General features: G+C 37.8%; 1 protein-coding gene across 3 annotated transcripts in view; it reads left to right on the top strand.

Moving 5' to 3' along the window:
• The window catches only part of nlgn4xa (neuroligin 4 X-linked a), a 96,954-nt gene that overhangs the window by 635 nt on the left and 75,235 nt on the right, over positions 1-21,084 (top strand). The window contains exons 2-3 of one of the 3 annotated variants that reach the window (XM_083522752.1): positions 6,777-7,536; positions 14,787-14,849. In XM_083522752.1, the coding sequence (XP_083378878.1) occupies positions 7,071-7,536; positions 14,787-14,849 (529 nt within the window). In that variant the 5' untranslated portion in view covers positions 6,777-7,070. The remainder of the gene's footprint in view (positions 1-6,776; positions 7,537-14,786; positions 14,850-21,084) is intronic. The other 2 variants (XM_083522751.1, XM_083522753.1) reach the window with 2 other exon arrangements.

Genomic DNA, 21,084 nt, shown 5'->3' with positions numbered 1-21,084 from the left:
CTCGTGCACATTCCAGGTCTCTCCCATAGAACTGCAAGGACGTTCTTTAATTTTTTTTTCTTGCAGGTTCCAATGCAATGCGTGGTGTAACGACACTCTTATGATGTGCATATGTTTTGCATATGATGATGTGCACTTGACTTTTTCATTTAATGATCGAGTGCATTGCAACTGTTTACCCTGCGCGCGCCACCGACAATGTTGTGATGATGTTCACGGCTTTTTTTTTGGTGTAAGCAAAAGTGCTGGGGAAAATATATGAATAAAATAAATAATTAAATAGAAACTCCACAGGTTCAATTTATAAACGCGAATTACCTGTGTCAGGTTTGTATTATTATTATTATTATTATTATTATTATTATTATTATTATTATTATTACGAGTGTGACGTTCTAATCTGGAAAACTGGAGATGGGTAAATTATTGAATGGGATTGCATGCATGAAAGATAATGATGATTATGAGGGTAAATCGAGCAGGAGGTGATTGGGATCGCAGTGGAAAGTCAGAGGAAAACTCCGTCTGTTTATTTGTGAAAAATCCCGAAAACCCGCAGCATTCCGGCTCGAGACAGGACTGTGACGTGTGAATTGAGAAAAAACGCAATCAGAACGCATCTCTTCTCTCTTCTGAAGATTCAATCTGTCCGGTCTAACCCTCACCGAACACGAACACACACACACACACACACACACACACACACACACACACGCACGCACACATACACGCACAGTCCCGCACTAAGCCGCAAGGTGGTACTGTGGACATCTGCATAAGCACCAAGGCGCGAACAGGGCACGCGTCCAGCCACGCGCATGCGCACTTAGCTCTCACGTCTTCCCAACGCTCCTTGCAAACCATCTGACTCACGATTCTGAGTGACATTCCTTGCCATGTATCCTAGTGGTGTTGGGGTACCCACCGGAGGAGTGGGAAATGACCTCCGGCGTGACCTCCAACCTGACATTTTAGCAGTGTTCTTCTGGCAAGTTTCCAGTTTACACCCAAGATAAAGTCTTATCTGCACATGGACCAGGGGCCACTCACATGTACGTGACACACACACTCATTACGTGCATGAGGTAATCTATTTGTACAAGCGGGCGATTGAGACGTATTGATTTCCAATCAGGTCGGCCTACAGCTGTGCGGTTTCTTTAAACAGCTGCACAAGGAACTGTCCTCTAGTTTGTGACTCTTAAATGTAGAGGCAGCCACTTCTTTATCAACACAGCCTTCCTTCTATAAGGGTCGCTATTTAATTTTGATACACATCGCAGTTCTCTCTCTTTCTCGCTCGCTCTCTCTATCTGTCTCTATCGGCCTGGACCCCCAGCAACCCATCCCAACCCGACCGTCACCTTTGAATAAGTCCTCCTCTCTATTCGCTCGCATCTCTTTGGGGTCCCTGTCTTTATTCTCTCAGTCACTTGAAAGATGTGTAGGAAGCTCTGCCCGGGAAGAAAAATATCGAGCCTCCCATGCTGAATAGGTGATAGCGGACGCGTTTGGGGCAGTAGAACTGTCACTTCTCTCCTTTAAAGTTCACTTAAAGGTCAACTGCGGCTTTTTTCTTCTTTTTTTTCTTCTTCCCCTTTGTCCTCACCGGACCAGCTGGAAAATGGCTTTGCCCGTAGCATGTGGCTGTCTCGCTCAGCACTCGGTTGGATCCCCTGCCCCTCGGTCAGATCTTTAAGAATAATTCAAATGCAAATAAAAATCTGGTACCTGCATTGAAATTTGTATGAATGATCTCACACACACACACACACACACACACACACACACACACACACACACACACACACACACACACACACACACACACAGTGAATGCTATCTGCTAGCTATTTTCACCCTCTCCCAGGCTTTTGGATGGGAGGTATAAATGAAGGTAAAGGGTGACACATCTGAGGCTTCTTTTCGATATCACAGACTCATTTCATTCGAGGATAAATGAGGCACTAAAGCAAGCCTTCGAGGCTGCCAGTGACAGAGTCCAGACAGCCAGAGCCCAGAACACACACATACAATCTGAGCTCTTAGTAGATATCTACATATTTGAAATTGGCACAGCACAAGGAACCTACAGTGAGGACAGTTACACAATTTTTTTTTATTGTATTTGTGTATTTACCACCAGAATTAATTTCAAATAAAGCAATCAAGATGAGATTCAATTTGTAGACCTTCAGCTTTAATTCAAGGTGTTAAACCAAAAAATACTACATTCATCATTGGGAAATACAATGAGGAAACTATTTTGGACAGATAAAAAAAAAAAAAAAAAGGAAGAGCTCATGATCCAAAGCATGGCATGTGCTTCCAAGGATTAAAAATATGTCTTTATTAGTTTTGTAATTACTTTTGTGCCTTTGGATATTTAGTGACGATGTAAAAAATGGCTGTAAATTTGTAAGGAGTTAATATAATTTTTTGGGGGGACCTTTTGAAATAAAGCTGGATGAATTCTAAACTTTAATCATCTTGATTGATTAATTTTAAATCTATTATGGTGGTACATAGAGGCACAAAATACCAAAACAGTGTCACTGTTCCCATATCTGAATATTTCATAATGTATATGGTCATTTTGCTAATTTCTTGAATGTATAAAGGAATAAACAAGTCAGATTTGTCAGCGCTGCGTCTCAATATATCTGAACATTGCTGGTCTGTAAATAATGGAATAGTAGCATCGTTTGCATTTTCTTTCACTGACAATTCCTAAATTATTTTTGAAAGAAAAGCCAGCATTTGGTGTCTATACTAGTTGATTGATGCATAATGCATTGAAATCCCTCATTGTTAACCATCTCAGTTTTTCTTTATCTTTTCTTCATCTTCTCTTCAGAGCAGTGGTTAAAATCTTCCTCCATTTATTTTTAATTTGTTGTGTCAGACAGGTGCACGTAAACCAGTTTTCTTTTACCCAGAATACACCTTCCAATGCTTGTTCAAAGCTTATTGATTCCTCTGTAGATGCCGATGCCCCTAGACCTGGTGGAAAACGTGGTGGAAATATTTTTACACTGCTTTTTTTTTTTTTTTTTTTCTTTCTTTTCCTTATTGGAAATGAAAATCATGGGCTGAACGCTCTGGACAATCTGCCAGAATGGAGGCTGAGTTAAAGAAAGATCCTCAAATTTGATATTAATATTCATGGTATTGATGAGGACAGAAAGATTACAAAGTTCCGAGAATGAATTGTAATATTGATATATAATAATGCAGAAATCACAATTTGTTTTTATTTTATTTAAACCAGTTTAAAAGTGGCCAAGCTCCAGTGGTTCAGCTTCAATTGAAGATATAAAAGCAGCTGCTTCCTGTAGTTGCCTTGTTCCTACTCTGTTTTAATGCCAAACATCTGAGGTAGCAATGCTTATGCGTTCTCTAGTGACCACTGGTATGATGTACTATAGTAAAACATTGTGAAATGGTGTTTCCCATGACGGGTTTAATTTAATGTGAGGCTCTCAGTTAGTGTATAATAGGCGCCTTGCTTTGCTTGAGCGCTCAACTTCTCATGAGAACTGTTATCTTCCATCTGTTCAGATTGAGCTGCTAGATGCAGCACTGCCTTTTACTTCAAACCACACGTTCGATTTCTTGGAAAATCTGAATATGCTTTTGGACATGGTCAGAGGTGGTAAGTAACGAAGTCCAAATACTTCGTTACTGTATTTAAGTCGATATTTTTGGTATCAGAACTTCACTTTACTATTTATTTTTTGGTCAACTTTCACTCACTTTCACTCATTACATTAGTTTTAATTTAATTGGTGAAATTTCAGTATTGTTTTCTTCCCATTTTGCTGTTTTCAGCCTATCAACCTAGTTCTTTTTTCAATCTAACACTGGTGTATCATTTCCTGGCTTTCACCACTGATGTAGGCTAGTTTACGAATCTCACAATAAGCAAGGCAGAAGGCAACAAGAAGTATGGGGTTAACGTGGATGAGACAGAGGGAGTCAGTGACGTAAACAGAACAAAGACATTCCTGATTATCTGATCATCATCGTCTTTTCTCTGCTTGTGTTCTATATGGTGGATGTTCAGCCTGGATACATTCATTATGTAACAACATTTTTAAATCTGTAGTGTATATTTTATTGTAATATATTAATTAGAGCTGTGGAAATAATGCAAATGAATTTAAATAACACTAATTTTATTAATGCGTGCAAACATTTCTGTTTTATTAAAGATATAAATAAATAAATATAAAAGAGGCGAAAGTAAAGCTTTCAATGCAACACACATTTATTCACAATGTCCTTTCTTTACTCAGATTAAAAAAAAGCTTCCAAAAACTCCACCGTAACAAAACTAAAAAATTATTTGTAATCATTAAACATGTGTTTTACTGATGCGCCAAGTCACAAATCAGCACCAAAATCCACAAGATATTCGGTGAAAAAAATGCTTTCATGTTTTAGTTAAGAAAGATAATGTTTGCAAAAATGTGTAAAAATAATGTATGTACTTAAATTTATAAAAGGGGAATGTGTGCATGTAAACCCGGCCCAGAGAATTAGGGTTCACAATTATTGGATTGGATTGGATTAGATTGGATTTAGAGGATGTATGGGCCTTTCTTCAGCAGCCTTAATGATTAAGTTCTACAATAAAAAAACAGACAGAAGCCATTTTCCTAATGAGAAAGATTGATTTATTATGAGTCAGAGGTGCCTTAAAAGCCAGGTTCCAATGCCTGAATGATGGCCCTGGTTAGCAAAGCACAAAGGTGAACACAGGTTTAAACATTTAAAAAGATCTGTTGCACCAAATCTTGAGGTGGAAAAAGTACACACATCTTTCACATAAGTAGAAATACAAATACTCATGTTTCAAAAAAATGAAGTACTGACTATACTTTTTGTTCGCATGTCAAAGTAAAGAAGTTTGGGTTCTGATATGTACTTAAGTAAAAAAGTAGCCATTACTACATCTCTTTTTAGTGTCACACTGGTAACTGGACCTCACCTTATAATAATATTAGAGCTGTTAATCGATTAAAAATTTTAATCGCGATTAATTCGCAAGATTGTCATAAGGTAACTCATGGACAAATATGAATGCTTTATTCAAATGTATGTTTATTATGAGTGAAACCAAACTCAACATAGAGCATGAGGACAAAATATTCTTGTAAATGTTTGAAAGTAATTATGGTGTTTTAAATTACGTAAATCATCAGGACACTAAACAAAACCTGTCTGTTGTATTTATTTAACAAAAGCACAGCCTTTTTTTATTATGAATGTATACTAATAAAAGGAGACCCTTTACCGATTTGACTGATGTATTGCTTTTATCTGTACTTTAAGTTCGTTTCGGCGTTATGGGGAATAAAATGGCTCAAAACGCGCCGGCGCGTTTGTTGACCCCAGAGGGTTAATTGTGTTCATCGTGGCGGTTACTGGTAATATCAGAGAATTTAAAATAATGAATAACAACCTGTTACAATGAACAAAGTTAAAATGTCTTTATTACATGTTATATTATTTTATGTGCACCTCATGGCCAAAAGTCTATTAGAATTAATAAAGGCAAACCTATTCCATGAGAAATAACACTCCAGATGACTCTATGATTCAGATTCAGAGTTTGGAAATATAGGAATGATTCTGATCATTGTCTTGTTGTGTGATGAAGTTCATTCCAATTAGCTGCAGTCCAAAGAGAATTGCATGGTGTTGCAGTAGGGAACGGTAGCCATGTCGGTTCAGGATTCCTTTCACCTTTGGAATATGTCTCTAACTATCCTGTTCCCTAAACTACCCCAAATCGTTAAACTTTGACCTCCATGTTTGACTGTGGAAGTGAGACAGTCTGCTCTCTCCTCTTTTCCATCCATGTTCGGTTAGAGCCAGAAATGTCAAATTTGGACTAATTTTTACTTGTCATTCACTGTCCAACAAACAAACAAACAAACAAAAAAAGCTATCTATCTATCTATCTATCTATCTATCTATCTATCTATCTATCTATCTATCTATCTATCTATCTATCTATCTATCTATCTATCTATCTATAAGTAAACTATTATTTATTTACAACTTAAAATCTCTTGATGATCTGTCAATCTAAAGCTCTAGTGTTCGAGCCGTGCCTAAGCAGTGTGGCAAACTAATTGCCTTTCATAATTAAACTAAGATAGAAGGATCCCTAGTTATAAATCTGTAATTAGCGATCTTCCAATTAAAGAGATGACTAATGAATATCAGTAGGAGGATGTTCACATTACTGCAGAATTAAAAAAAGAAAGAAAGAAAGAAAGAAAGAAAGAAAGAAAGAAAGAAAGAAAGAAAGAAAGAAAGAAAGAAAGAAAGAAAGAAAGAATACGAAATAAAAAAAAATTGAATTTCTCATCCAAATCTTCAACCATAGAAAATAAATTAGTTGTAGTTAGACTTATGAGGGTATATAAGTAACCTTTTTGATTGCGCTGGTTGTAGCACCTATAAAACAGATCAATTTATGTTTTATGGTTACGTTGCATCTATTCTACATTTAACGTGGGTATTTGATCCTCAGTTTTCTAGACTGCTTACAAACTGTGGTTATCCGCAGTAAGAATCAAATTTCAGAATGGTAAATCACAGTTTCAACTACGATCATGTGAGCTGACTTGAACCTGCTGTGTTGAGTGTGTATATATTTTACAGGCTTACTGTCTGGTTTAGACTTAATGGATTTGAACTATGCTGTGTTTGCCAGTGTCAGTAAGCATGAATATTAAGTGATTGTACTGTTTGTCCTGCAGGCAGACCATCAAAGATGGAGTGAAGAGTGGAAAATAGTTACACTGGAAGACGGCCAAGAAGACGGAGCTACAGTAACTTTTTTGTTTCTATTAAAAGAGTAGCAGATTTAAAGCTACCACCCAAAGCAAGATCTGTTTCCTTGGGATGGGGGGTTCTAGCATTGGTGATGTGATTGGGGGGTGTCTTGCCTGTGAACTGCCCATCATAGCCTAAGACAGGAGCGTCACCTAATCTGTTCAGGTGGGATTTTTTTGGACCGTAGATACCCTCTTCTCTCCAACCTGATCTGGATCATGTCACCGCAAGGAGGAACCACATGGATACCTACAACTATGGTCCAGCCATTTGCCAATCTACAACGAATCTGTTGGATTGTAGCTGTGGTAGCATCTTGCATAACATTTGGACAGGGGCAACAGTATCCAGTTGTCACTACAAACTATGGCAAACTGAGAGGCTTAAAAACATCACTGCCCAATGAGATTTTGGGACCTGTTGAACAGTTCTTAGGGATTCCCTACGCTCTGCCACCCACAGGCGAGAGGAGGTTTCAGCCTCCAGAGCCACCTATGTCTTGGCCAGGGATCCGAAATGCCACTCAGTTTGCCCCAGTGTGTCCCCAGTTTCTGGAAGATCGCTTTTTGCTCAATGATATGTTACCTGTATGGTTCACTGCTAACTTGGATACAGTGGTAACCTACGTGCAGGACCAAAGTGAAGACTGTCTATACCTGAACATCTACGTGCCCACTGAGGATGGTATGTCAATTTTGTTTTTTTAAACTGCCTTAAGAGAATTTTTGTTTGATTCAACTTTGTCAAAAATCATTCCTTTCAAACTACCATGGCAATGAATTCTGCAGGAGTTTCTGAATGCACTGAAATGTTGAAATAGATACCCGAATACTGAAGCGAAAAATAATAATTTAAACTCAGAACTCCCACAAAGCATTTGGCCCAATGGCAAGGGAGCTGATTGTGCAGACTGCTGATGCTCTCAGAAGAGATCTTAACAGTATTGATTTTTTTTTTTTGGTTGAAAAGCTCATTCACAGTGAGATCTCATAAACACCCAATATAGTAACATTTTCTGAAAGGTAGATACTTGCTTGGTGCTTACCTGGGTTTGGCTTTTGTCCCATAAGATGTCTTTTTGTTGGTTCGAAGTAAAATAAACTGCAGTGTAAAGATTTTCTCATACACAATAATGTGTTTTTAAATGCGTTATATTTAATCCTAAACCTTGACCTTTAACTGGGAAGCCACATCATAGATGTCAACTGAACTTGATAAATGATAATGGACAAAGGCCATGGGATACATATGGATAGCATACATTATTACAATGATTTAACTTTAAACAGATTCTTTAGCCATTTCCAACTTGATAATTTTGTATTGTTATGGTCACACCATGTAGGTGGACAACCTGTGCCATGGTGTGTCATGGACCTGATTCTCAAACCATGTAAAAGGTCTTCAGCAGGAATGCTTCAGCAGACATGAAATAATCTCTGCATATCTTCCTGCTAGGGGGTCTGCTGCTTACTAACAAAGATGGTGAAGATAGCTAAGTGGTCAGGACTGCTGACTAGCAACTGGAGGGCTGCCACTTCGATTCTGGCCAGGCAAATAAGTATGCACCATGTACCAGTGCAGTGGAGCTGCAAGAAATAAAGCCATTGCCTTCACAGTGCAGGATATTATTATAGCCTATGCGGCCACTGAGGTTCAGCTTTAACTTTTGGAAATAATGGGCAAAGTTGAAATGAATGTAATCCATTTTAAAAAAGAGGGACTCAGTACTCAAGTACTGTAGATTTTAGGAGAACTTCTATACACAATTAGTTTACATTCAAGTACCTCAACAAACCCTGTAGCTTAAAAAAGAGGGACTCAGTACTCAAGTACTGTAGATTTTAGGAGAACTTCTATACACAATTAGTTTACATTCAAGTACCTCAACAAACCCTGTAGCTTATTGTTCAAGTTCAACCCTGTAGCTTATTATCACTGACACTTGTATTATTAATGTAACTGAATACTACTATAATATTCAGAATGAACAGAGAATTGGTTCTAAAGTGACACAAATACAGACGTAAAGGAGCACTTGATTTTAAGTTAGAATGTTTCACAGAAAGTCTTACCAGGTTGATACTAGAGCTGGAAATATTTTATTTTTTATTTGTGCTACTGTAATTGTAAGGTATAAGCTACAGTACCATGTAATGTTCTTTAATATTCACAACATCCTTAGTAACTGCCTAGTAAAGGTTGTGGTGGTTTAAGAAGCAAAACCAATTCAATATATCTAATTATCACAGCCAGGCATAGACAAAAATATGAAAAAATAAGTTAGCAAACTTCACTGAAGTAGCTGAGGTTTCGGTACTGTCAGAAATCAGTTTTTTCCCCCAGGCATTTTCCAAGGGTTGGCATATTAGTAGGGTTTAGTTGCACCCATGTTGAATTTAAATGAATATTTGGAGCAAAAAAAAAAAAAGCACCGATACAGATATTGCCATTCTGTTTCATCACTAATATATATTAAGTGTGTAAAATATGTTAATTAGTGAACTTTTGTCTTGTTAAAGTTGTAAATCTTTAAATCGTTAAACTCTGGTCCTCTTTCAGGAAACATGGCAGGCAGGTCTTTTAACGCTCAGAAGCAAAAAGCAGGCCGACACCTTGTCAGAATGCCGATCATGCTTCAGCTCTCGAAAGTGCCCTTTTGAAATTCCAAGCAATGTCAAAACATCTTGCTCCTTCTAGACGAAATTAACCTTAATGCAGATTCAGAATGGCCGGTTGTTGCATTAACCACTCTCAGAAAGAAGCCGGAGTACAGGGCTCGCATAGGAAATCGGTATCAGCCCCATTTCTCATGATTTACAACTTTGTATGTGCAGTGCGATCAATTGTCCCCATACTGTGTCTGATTAACAAAGAATATGGAGAAGAATTTGCATGAATTACAGCAAATACACACATGGAGGTGGCGAAAGCAATATGAAAATGAAGGTTTTCGCATGTAAGAAATGTTGCCATTAGTGATACGGTTCAAAATATATATACGGTATTATTAAAATGTTATGAAAAAACAGTCAGCAAGTCACAGTCATAATTGTATACAAAAATTCTAGGCAAAATACAAATTGCAGTGAAATGTAAAGCATGCATTGTTTTAATAAGGTGCCTAATAAAATCACCTGCCTTATATACACGCATACATAATCGGTCAGCAACATAGGAGCAATATTTTAATAAGCAACATTTTGTTTTTGATTCGAATCATTTGAGAGACTGTCCGCCCAACAATTAAAGTCTTCTCATCTCAATACATTAATACATGCACGTCAGATTCCTATTCTCAAATACAAATGTGTGAACATCATTATAGGGTGAAAGAAAATCTATTTGTATTGATAAGGCCCTGGATTTTGCACCTTTATGTAGAAACACATCAAATTGCATCATGCAAATTAAGGCAAAGATGAAACACAGTCCTTCATAGGCCCTATTGGATTGGTACATCAGCTTGCATGCTACTAATTTCTTGTACACCTTTAATGATTAACCTTACTGCCTTGCAGACTGATGGAGCTTTCTTGGCGAATTTGCAAATTGTTTGTTAAATTTGGTTGGTAAATTTTTTCCTATATACAGTTAATAATTAATACTAAATTAATAATGGACCCGAAGAGAACCGGTGTACTCGATTGTAATCCTTTCCTAGAGCAAACGTGGAAGCGGAAGGACATTTTATTTCATCGGGACTTAATCAGAATGAAAGCCAGAGCATGGGCGGGGCACGTTCTGGGTGAGAATACAATGCCGCAGCAGGCTTCTCTCCACTCTTTAATTGCGAGCATTCGCTGCGTCCGCTCTCCATCGGCCAGTCTTTGAAAACAAGCCATTCACGGAGGCAGAGAGGGAATTAGAAAAAGAGCAGTTCGGATAAATCACTGCTTGTTACCCCCAGCAAGCACCGCCACATTACCCCCCCACAACCCCCACCCCATCCCACTCTCCAATAGCATAATAGCCGCTTTGTGTAAATGCTGAAACAGAGCTTGTATGAAGAATCTCCACAGGATGGAAATGCGAGATGTCACGGAACAGTATGTGGTTCCCATATGGAACAGACTCGCATAGTTATCTTGATTATGTGTAATTATTACAACCCCCCCTCCCCCTTTACAATCCTATCACTGCCATGATGCTGAAGTCACACTGATTTCTATTTATTTCTATTTTGTCTAGTATTGTGCTAGTGCTAGTAACAGAATTGTGATAGTAGTTTTAGCCATTTGATCAGTGGTTTCTTAGGCTTGAAAGGAAATAAAAACATTGCTTTCCATATTACATTCATTATGACTATTATTGGACATGTTGTTAGCAATCCATACGAAGGCAATACTTTAATTCTATAAATAGGCACAATCAATACTCCCTTTTAATGTGTTTTATACCTTGTTGAATTCTCAAGTTTGATTGGCCAGACAGCGTTGTATTAACACAGTATCATTTTTATAGAAGCAGCTTATACTGGGACTTGCAGATGTATCTAACATTTTGTGTGGTATAAGGGTTCTAAAGCATTACAGAATGTGTTGTTAAAAGGATATTGCAAATTGTTTAATTACCCTGATACCTCTGCCATCGATTATTGAATTAAACTATTACATTTTAAATGTTTTCCAAAAAATATAATTAGCCCCCTATTTTTGGTGCTATTTCCTCTAAATTACTGGAGTTAATTGGGCAAATCATTGGAATAATTGGTCATTCTGCTATCACGCCTGTCTCTTACTCTACAGTATATAAAGCAAGGCTGGAGAATTTGTAGTATTCATCAGGGGGAAATTCAAATATTTTGCATATAGAAGTTTTTATTATTTATAAAGTTATACATTTTATGGCCAGAAATATGTAGACACCCAACCATCACAACAATATTGCTTGTTAAACATCCCATTCCAAAACCAATATGGAGTTGGCTACCATTTAGCTGCAATAATTAAGAATTTTCACTCGATTTTGGAGAGTAGCTGACAGGATTTATGTCCATCCAAATTAAAGTAAGTTTGGGGACTGATGTTTGGGGTGCAAAAAGTTATGCTGAAGGTGTTCAGGTCAATGGGGTTTGAGGTAAGAGCTCTGATAAGCAAGGGTTTTTATTCCAATCTATGTGTTCATGGAGCAAAGAGCTTTGAGGCATCGTCATACTGGAACAGGCATCCAAGTAAAAGGAAATTTAAATGCTACAGTTTACATTGTCATTCTAGGCAAATATGTGATTCCAGCTTTATTATGTGTCAACGGTTCAGAGATGACCCATATATGGGTGTGGTGGTGGTCCGATGTCCCTATACTTTTGTTCAAATAAGTTAGTTGACAGATACATGGTCATGGGTTTCTGCTGGGGTCGGTAAAATTCACCAGTTCGCATTGGTGCATCTGCATAAAAGATAATAATGTGATGCATCGGGTTTAAAAAAGTGTGCATCGGTAAAACTGTATTACGATGCATTGTTTTTAACATATTTGCATCTGTAAAACTTATTTATTTATATATAATTATTAGTTAATGCACGATTCTTTAATTTTTTTTAGAAATTGACCAATAATCAATATTTTATATGTAGATTTAACATTTCTCCTCGTTTCTTCAGCAAGTTCTCTCAGCACACTGCTGCTTCGTAAATATGACGTATCACACCACTATGGAGCGCTACATCATCTTGGGAACCGAACAGGAAAAGAAAATTTGGTTTTATTGAATCATTTTCTTTTTTTTTTTTGCACTACAAAGGCCTGTTTGTGAAAGCGCCATGCGTTAGAAGTCAGAAGGTACTTAAGTATATTTATAATTTGCTGTCTGTGTGAGCCAAAGAAATAAAAGGGAACTATCTGTACCATAATAATTCACATAGCATCATATTTTTTTCCATTGCATCGTATTGCATTGAATCATATTGTGTTGAATCGAAATCAGATCAGATGCTTCATATGCATCTTTAATGTATCGTTTGTATATGCATCGAAATGCAAATCGCATCGGCCTAATTTCTATGTAATGGAAGCAGAGAGACTTTGTTGTCTAGATTGATTAGAGTCTGTTTGATTTTAATGAGTCCATCCAGTTAGTTGTTAAAGATGTCCAAGGGCTCTTGGATTGACTGGAAACACAGATGTATAGCCTGAAGCAGGGGAATGTGTTGGAACGATAAGATGATTGGGGCAGAAGTGAAAGAGGCCGTTGAATCTGGTCTCTAACAGAAAACTAGTGTCATGTGAGCTGTAGCAATGAAATGGCTATGGGCCAGACTAGGAAACAGGCGTAACCATGCAACCATGCGCAAACACACAAAGAGGCTCACACAATCTTTGTGTTTACCTAGCTGTTCCTCTAACTGCTGCATGTTTTGATGATTGCTGTTCATTCAGTGCAGGTACTGCTAGTAAATTTCTCTATTTGCAGTAATTCCTCTCTCCCGGACACCAGCAACGCATCATTATACACCATGACTGATGCTTCCCTGTAGCACGCCGTCATCCTACTTTAATTATCAGCATAAATAAGTAGTGACCTCCAATCGATTTGTCCTGAATCAATAGGTCCGTGGCACAAAGTAAGCTGCGCCGCTCTGACGCTTATCGACAGACCTGATAACGGTGGAGACGTGGTTACTGAGTCATCTTTCTCCCCATCTGATGATGTCATGGACTAAAGCCACATTCTGGCATGCCATTCTAATTATGCTCATCTCACAGATGTCAATAGCACCAACTAGGTTTTAGCTCATACTCACAACCAGCCAAACTTCATCAGAAAAGTGTTTAAGAGCTTTCGGTAATTTTCTTCTCACTGACCCATATCCCTTAATACTCCTACCACATCCTAACAGGGAATGATGGGAAAGCAAAATGAAAATGGTGACCTCTTCCCATCTCATTCTGTTGCTCATACAGATTTTTGCTTAGTCACGACAAGAATGAATGATATTACAAAATTCAGTATTAATTTTGTGTTTTGATGCATGCTGTGCCAAATGAGTAGGGCCTTGACAACTGCAGACCAGGAACAGCACACTAGAGCTGCAGTTTTGGAGATGCTCTGACCCAGTCGTCTAGACATCACAATTTGGCTCTTTGTCAAACTCAAATACTGACGGTTGCCTATTTTTTCTGCTTCTAACACATCAACTTTAAGGACAAAATGTTCACTTGCTGCCTAATATACCCCACCCACTAGCAGGTGCAATGATGAAGAGATAATGTGTTATTTACTCACCTGTAAAAAATGTTATGTCTCATCAGTGTATGTAACATTTAATTACTGTCCATCTGTAGCTTGTTTTAATGATCATGTTTTGTAAAACTATGACTTCTAAATGTGAGGACAGGCATGTTGGACTTATAGCTTCTGAAGATGTACACATTTAATGTTGATGCCTGTTAAAGACTAAAGACTACTTGTTTATATTAATATCTATTTCAATTCAGTCGCATTTTCTTCTCAAGTCAAGTTCTTTCAATGCAGCTTTAGGAAAATCCCGATGTAGATTTGTATCCTTAATGTGCAATCCAGAGTGGCAAGGGAAAATTCCTGAGATTACATGCGGTAGGAACTTTGAGATTAAAAGAGAACTCATTTACTCCTGGGTGACATTAGAAAATCCAATTATGAATCATCACTCTTCTATAATTGTAAACTATAAAGGTAAACAATATTAAATGTTTTGAAATTGTGAAAAAGAGTCTGCAGCAGCAGGTCTTAGGTACAAATCAATGATATCCAGGTGAGATTATCCACTAAAGCTTAGGATATCCATGTTGGACAATTTACTTGCTCTCTTATCGGCTGCAACCAAATCGTTAAACAACTTTTAATTGCATTTTGGGCATTTTTTTTTGAAGCAAAACAAAAAAAAAAAGCCTGCTGTTCTTAAAAGTCTGTTCCCCATTTATCCCCTGTGTTATTTTTCTCCTGTCGTCGACAGTAGGAGCCAACACTTACAATCAACGTGCTGATTTCACCAATAATGAGGGTGGCGAAGACAAAGGTATTTTTTCTGTCTTTTTCCCCTTCTTTAATATAAAACAAACAAAAAAACTAAATACAAATTGACTCCATGAAGCCTGATACTCTTGCATGAGAACGAAATTTTTGTATTTTTTGATTTGGGTTTCCCTGATTTCCTTTACCAGAGATGCCTTTATGCATCTTTCGGCATTTCCTTGTTTATTTATTTATTTATTAATCCTCTTTTCTTTTTGCGCATACTTAGCACAGAGTCGGAGGACTGTGTAACAGTATGGAACGTCTAGATATATAAAACAGAAGGATCACCTGTCAGTACAAAAATCAGCAATGTAAATGTAATATACTTATATATAGCTCTAGCAGTCGAAAAAAAAGACAGTCCCTTTCCCTGGTGCTGCAAAGTAACAAGTTGTTTGACTGAAAAGTCTGCATGTCTTTTCTCTTTACCTCCTCAGAGAAATTGTGTTGTATTGTTCCCCCCCCCTTTCTTTCATTGCTCGGCGAAGCATGAACACTAACCCGTGTGTTTGAACGATGGGACTCTGTTCATTCGTAACTCCTGCAACATTACGTGTCCTAAAAATGTGTGTTCTGGATGTAATATTAACAGCTCGCTCCTTTTGCATGGCTCAGTTCTTAGACAGATAGTATTCAGTAAGGTTATAAGTTTAAGTCCAAGGATTACCACAGAAGAGACACCTTTGCGAAAGCTGGTTTGCAGGGATTAAAGCCTCTACCAAATGTAAACATTCAGTCTGATTTTTCTATTCCAACTAAATACAATGGAGGTTGTTTGCTAATTATAACAGGCCATGTGGTGAACAAAGATGTGACATACAGTCATTTTGTATAAATATTTACCTTTGCAAATGGAGGACATGCCTGCTAATGGAGAACATGAAGGTGTATATATTTTGTCTGACTTGTACCATAGGCATAGAAGTAGGTCATATAAAAAATTACACAAATATTTGGTTTAAAAAATAATTATCTAAATTATACAAAATAACTTCTGAGTGTTTGGGGTAAGCTGTTTTGCATGAACAGCTGACTCTAGTAGAGACAAAAGCAGAGTGGTGATACATGAGTGTTTTACGTTGCATGTCAGTAAACAGAATGAAGCATTAGCTGTTCTATATTTATAACAAATTGATGAAGTAAAGAAGGAATGAAAAATGACAGGGCATGCTGTAAAAGGAGCATATTCAACAACACATGCAGCTTGTCATATTACAGAGAAACCAAACAGCTCTTAGGTGAAGCTGAAATTACAGCTTTACCTCTAACTGTTAGAAAGTGCTGAGAATTGAGACTCTTCATGGTGCAGTGGTAGCTTAGTAATTAAGGTTCTGGGTTACTGATCAGAAGATCGGGGGTTTAAACACAAAAATAAACAAGAAGCTTTTTTTGGGGCCCCTGAGCCAGGCCCTTAACCCTTAGTTCTCCAGGGGTGCTGTATCACTGCTAAACCTGCGCTCCGATCCCAGCTTTTCAACATCGCTGTGACAGGAAAAGAAATAATTTCATTGTGCTGTAAAGTAAAGACAAGTATAAAGCACATTGTCTTTTCGATATCAGTGATTATTCAAATTCATTTATATATTGTAGAATGCCCATTAGTTTAGAGAGTCTCTGTAAAAATTGTATAACAATATAAGATGATGTTATTATAATCAGCATAGTACTTTAGATGTGTGATCAGCCTCACAGCCTCACAACAATCAGAAATGCGGTTATTGAAAATTGATTAATTAGGCATTGGACTTTGAAACAGATGGTAGAGTTCAAATCCTAGCACCTTAAATCTACCACTGCTGAGCCCTTGAGCAAAAAACTTTACCCTTAATTGCTCAGTTGTAAGTTGGCTGTATAAGCGCATCTGACAAATGCTGGAAATGAAAAGAAAAATTACCAATCACAGTTGGGGGTTTTTATTAAACCAAAATTATATTTAACATTTTTATCCTGGCATATCCTGTTGATTAAAATGCCAGACAGGCATACACGATTTACTGAACTGTAGAGTGGATTTGTTTAGTACCCAAAGCCACTGGAAGCCCCAACAAAAATCAGATTTTAAGATAACCCCTGTTTTTTGAAATACAAAACACCCCAGTGGTTTGCAGGAGGGCACAATTTGTGTGTCTACTCTGATTATTCGAGTTCCCTCAAGGTTCTAGCTTTGCCATATAGAGCTCTACTGCTGGAGGGCCTATTTCATTAATGCACTAGTTTCTATGTAGTTTTAGTTATAAAAAAGCAGCTAAAAGCTTTTTTGTCATTCTCATTGTTTCAGGTCATCTTTGTATTTCCTTTGAGAAAGTTATGCCGCAAAGAAAGACCTCGTTTGAAAATTAATGGCCACGAGAGGGCTCGTTTGAGAATTAACGAACGAAAGGAGCCTGCCTGTAGGCAGTGGCTTAATTGGTTTACATGCAGATTGAACTGGAGGCCTGAAGTGTTCACTTAATGGCTTTATTACAGAGTGGCTCACATTCTAAAACAGAAACACAAAGGACGGGTTTAAGGATGTCGATAGTGATGCCAGCATTTGTCCATAGGCTATGCTTGACTTGTTTGATGAGGCAGCAAAATCCAACTGAAATCCAATCACTTATTTATGATGGCTGAAATTGTAGCAGCTAAAGACCTATGAAGGGAATTACAGCTTAGCAAATCTCATATTAGTGTTACAACTGGTGCAGTTCCTCAGTATTGCGGTTACTGTCAAACAGGTGGACCAGAAAGCTAGTTAATGCACAACTGGAACATCAGCAACCCCTGCATGGCCACTAACAGCCATTTCCCTCTGTCCTCTACTAACACTTTTTGAAATGCTAAAATGGATGGAAAATTCAGATGCCCCTACTCTGTCTCGCTCCCTCGCTCTGTCCCGCTCTGGCCATATAAAGATGAGTAATGTATGTGGCGCCATACAGCCCATGGGGGAATATATTATCCCCCTCAGGCTGTCCTGGCAATGATGAATGTCCACGGAGCAAGCACTGCAGAGTCAACCCCCCCCTGTTCACTCCCTCATTATGACTCCTCTTTCTTGCCTTCTCTCTCACGTAATGCTCTCAGAGCGAAGGAAATGATGACACCGGGGCACAGCGGGATTCTTTGCCATGCTTTCACACCTTCAACCCTAAATGATGTCTGTTTGAATTTTGTGGAAATGACTGGTTAAAAAAAAAAAATGTATAGCAGAGGAGACACAGTATCTGGCTAAATGTACAGTTTGTGGACACCTAACCATCACTCCAAAGTAGCTGTTGAATATACAATTTCAGATTTAAACCCCCATTGCTATTATCAAAAATTTTCCAATTTTCCACGTTTTTTAAGTGTTAATGTGGGTTTTTGACCAGTCAACCACAAGCGACCTCAGGTACTGATTTAGTTTAAAGAGGTTTGGGGTGCAGTAAGTCTATCCAAAAAGTACTCAGTGTGTTTGAGGTCAAGGCCATGTGCAAAACAATTCAATTCGTTTTTATTTGTATAGCGTTTAAACAATGAACACTGTCTCAAGGTAGCTTTACACAGATAATGTGGTGATAAAAATGAATTAGATGTTCTTTATAAGTGTAAGTTTGTCCCTGTTGAATGAGCCGGTGGCGACTGTGGCAAGGAAAAACTCCTTGAGATGGCATAAGGAAAAAATCTTGAGAGGAACCAGACTCAAGAGGGAACCTATCCTCATCTGGGTTGCACTGAATGTCCATTTATTACAGATAAACGATGTTGCGGGGTGCAGTGATGGTGATCAGAAGCAAACTGTAGTCCTGAGTCAGTGTAACAGACTGTTGACATTTACTACAGTCCAAATCCATCCTCAAAGCTCCTGTTCTTACTCCGTGAGTTAACAAAACACTTAATACTTTCACGGTAACCTGAGCAAAAAAGCACATGGGGATTTTTATAGTGAAAATCTTAGACTTGCTGCAGCATACAAAGACAATCTGTAGAATCTGTGGCAACAATTTGGTGAAGGCTCATATATGGGTGTTATGATCAAGCTTCCCTACACTTTTGGCCATATATTGTATTCACCCTCACAAGCCATTGATGTTGTTGGCCAGCGTACTAATAAAAAGCCAAAACTGCATCCAGTGCAAGATCTGGGATGTTTATCCCAGACAACTTTATGGATGAACTCCATTCGGTTAATGAGTTTCAAAGGTTCAAAGCCTTGTGGCATGCTTAAATTCCCAGTAGATAATAAAGCTCTGACTGAATTATTACTCAAATACTAAAACAGTCCAGACTTGTTGTAATCATTGTTGCTCCACATTTGCTCTTCTCATAACAAAGGTTAAGGGTTTGGGTAAAATGAACCGATACTTGATCAGCATAATAAAAAGCTTCCTTCTCCCTTCTCACGCCCTGAGGAACATCTTCACTATAGGAGACAGAACCATTATCTCAGGCTGAATAAGAGAGTGTGTTGCGACGCTGAAAGTTGTACACTAGCGCAGCGCTGCAAAATAGATGCACTTACATTAGCGTGTATGTCTGGCTTCTGCTCAGAACCTGACCAAGACTAATCACCTGTCAACATGGGTTGTTTTCGACTCTCTCTTTCTCTTTTACTCGTTATCTCAATTCATTTCTTCTTGCATTCATGACCTTTTTTTTCAAAACCTCTTTCACTCATACTTTCCGCCTGCTGTTTCACACCTCCGTTTTTGTGCCATCTTCTCATGTTTTGTGGATTGGATGAAGTTCTCCACTTGCCCAGAGGCATCAATGGACGATGCAATCTCTGCGCAGAATAAGGAAATAAAGTGTGTAGGTGTGTGTTAATCACACAGGCTTTGGAAATGTCATCTAGAACTGATTGCAGTGAATAAATTCTGATTATGCAGGGTTAAAGATAAAGTGTTGGGCAAAACAAATCGTAAATGTATATTAGATGCAATAAATATATAAGATAATAGGTGTGGCAGGTGAAGAAAGTTTGCTTTAGAATTCTGGTCAGGAGAACAATTTTCTTCCATAAACCCATAAACATATAAAACTAAAATTAAATAAATGTTTTATTCACTTTTTAACCATACTTAGATTATTTCCCTGCAAAGACCATGTAGGATAAGGTGTCAAGGTAAAAATAAACCAATAAATTAAATTGTTTGTGATCTTTTCATGCCACAGTAGGAATTAAACCTTTAATTTAGTTGCCTTTCAAATGTAATAAACATAGCTTTTAACAATAACACCTCATATATCTCGCTATGTCCTACAAAAAACATAGCGAGATATTTTTTGGTTTTTGGTTGTCCGTTTTGCATTAAATCAATATCAAAATATTTTCCTGGCAGAGATACATGATATGGTAATGCCTTTAATTTATGCTAGCATGTTTTACCTACATGGTTAGCTAGCTAGTGAGATGCTGGGGTAGTACAATAGTTGTAAGTGCATTCACCTACAATCTGTTGCCGTGTTTATGTTGCAGACTCGGAAGATACTATTTTTTCTGGCTAATACAATAGCCAATAGGTAAAATGATAGCAGTATTGCAAGAAATGCAAAAGCAATAATATAGTAGCTAAAAGGTCACTTTTTTGTTATTTTCTATCAGACTGAATACATTTTACACAGATTTCATAAGGAATATGTACATATTTTAAACCTCACTTTGAAATATATCATCAAATGATCCCCTTTGCATGGAGTAGTGTAAAATCACCTGCTAGACTACGTTAGCAAAACTCAGACTGACTAGCAGGCAGCTGCTGGTTACTTTATATACCGAAATAATGTTACAATCACAAAAAAGTGCATGCTGGGGGCAGGAGATATAACACACACAAACACACACACACACACACACACACACACACACACACAAACACGTACCCAAAAGCTACACTTCGCTATAAGCTAGCCATAGTCATAACCCTCTCCTGATGGCATTTGCTCTCATTCGATCTGACATTTAGCACAGGCCTAAGGAGGCCTTATACTTGGCACGTACATAAGCCTCCATAATCAGGAAAAGGCTCCACAGGCACATAGCCTGTTCATCATCTGACAAACACATTTCATCATCCAGTTTTATCCCGACATACACTTCTCATGGATTTTCTTTTTGGAGTTTTTAGTTTCCCATAATGCTTAGCTGTAGGCATTTGCTTGGAAATTAAAGTTAGTAATAAACTGTGAAGCCTTCTGGTTATTTGTGGAACGATACCCGTGTCTAGTTCCTCACCAACCCATCCATTAACAATCAGCTGCTTCTTTAAATTTGC

Source organism: Silurus aristotelis, assembly GCF_946808225.1.
Source record: "Silurus aristotelis genome assembly, chromosome: 20".
Classification (NCBI taxonomy): Eukaryota; Metazoa; Chordata; class Actinopteri; order Siluriformes; family Siluridae; genus Silurus; species Silurus aristotelis.
The sequence above is the reverse complement of the archived record's forward strand: the minus strand, read 5'-3'. Positions and strand labels throughout refer to the sequence as shown.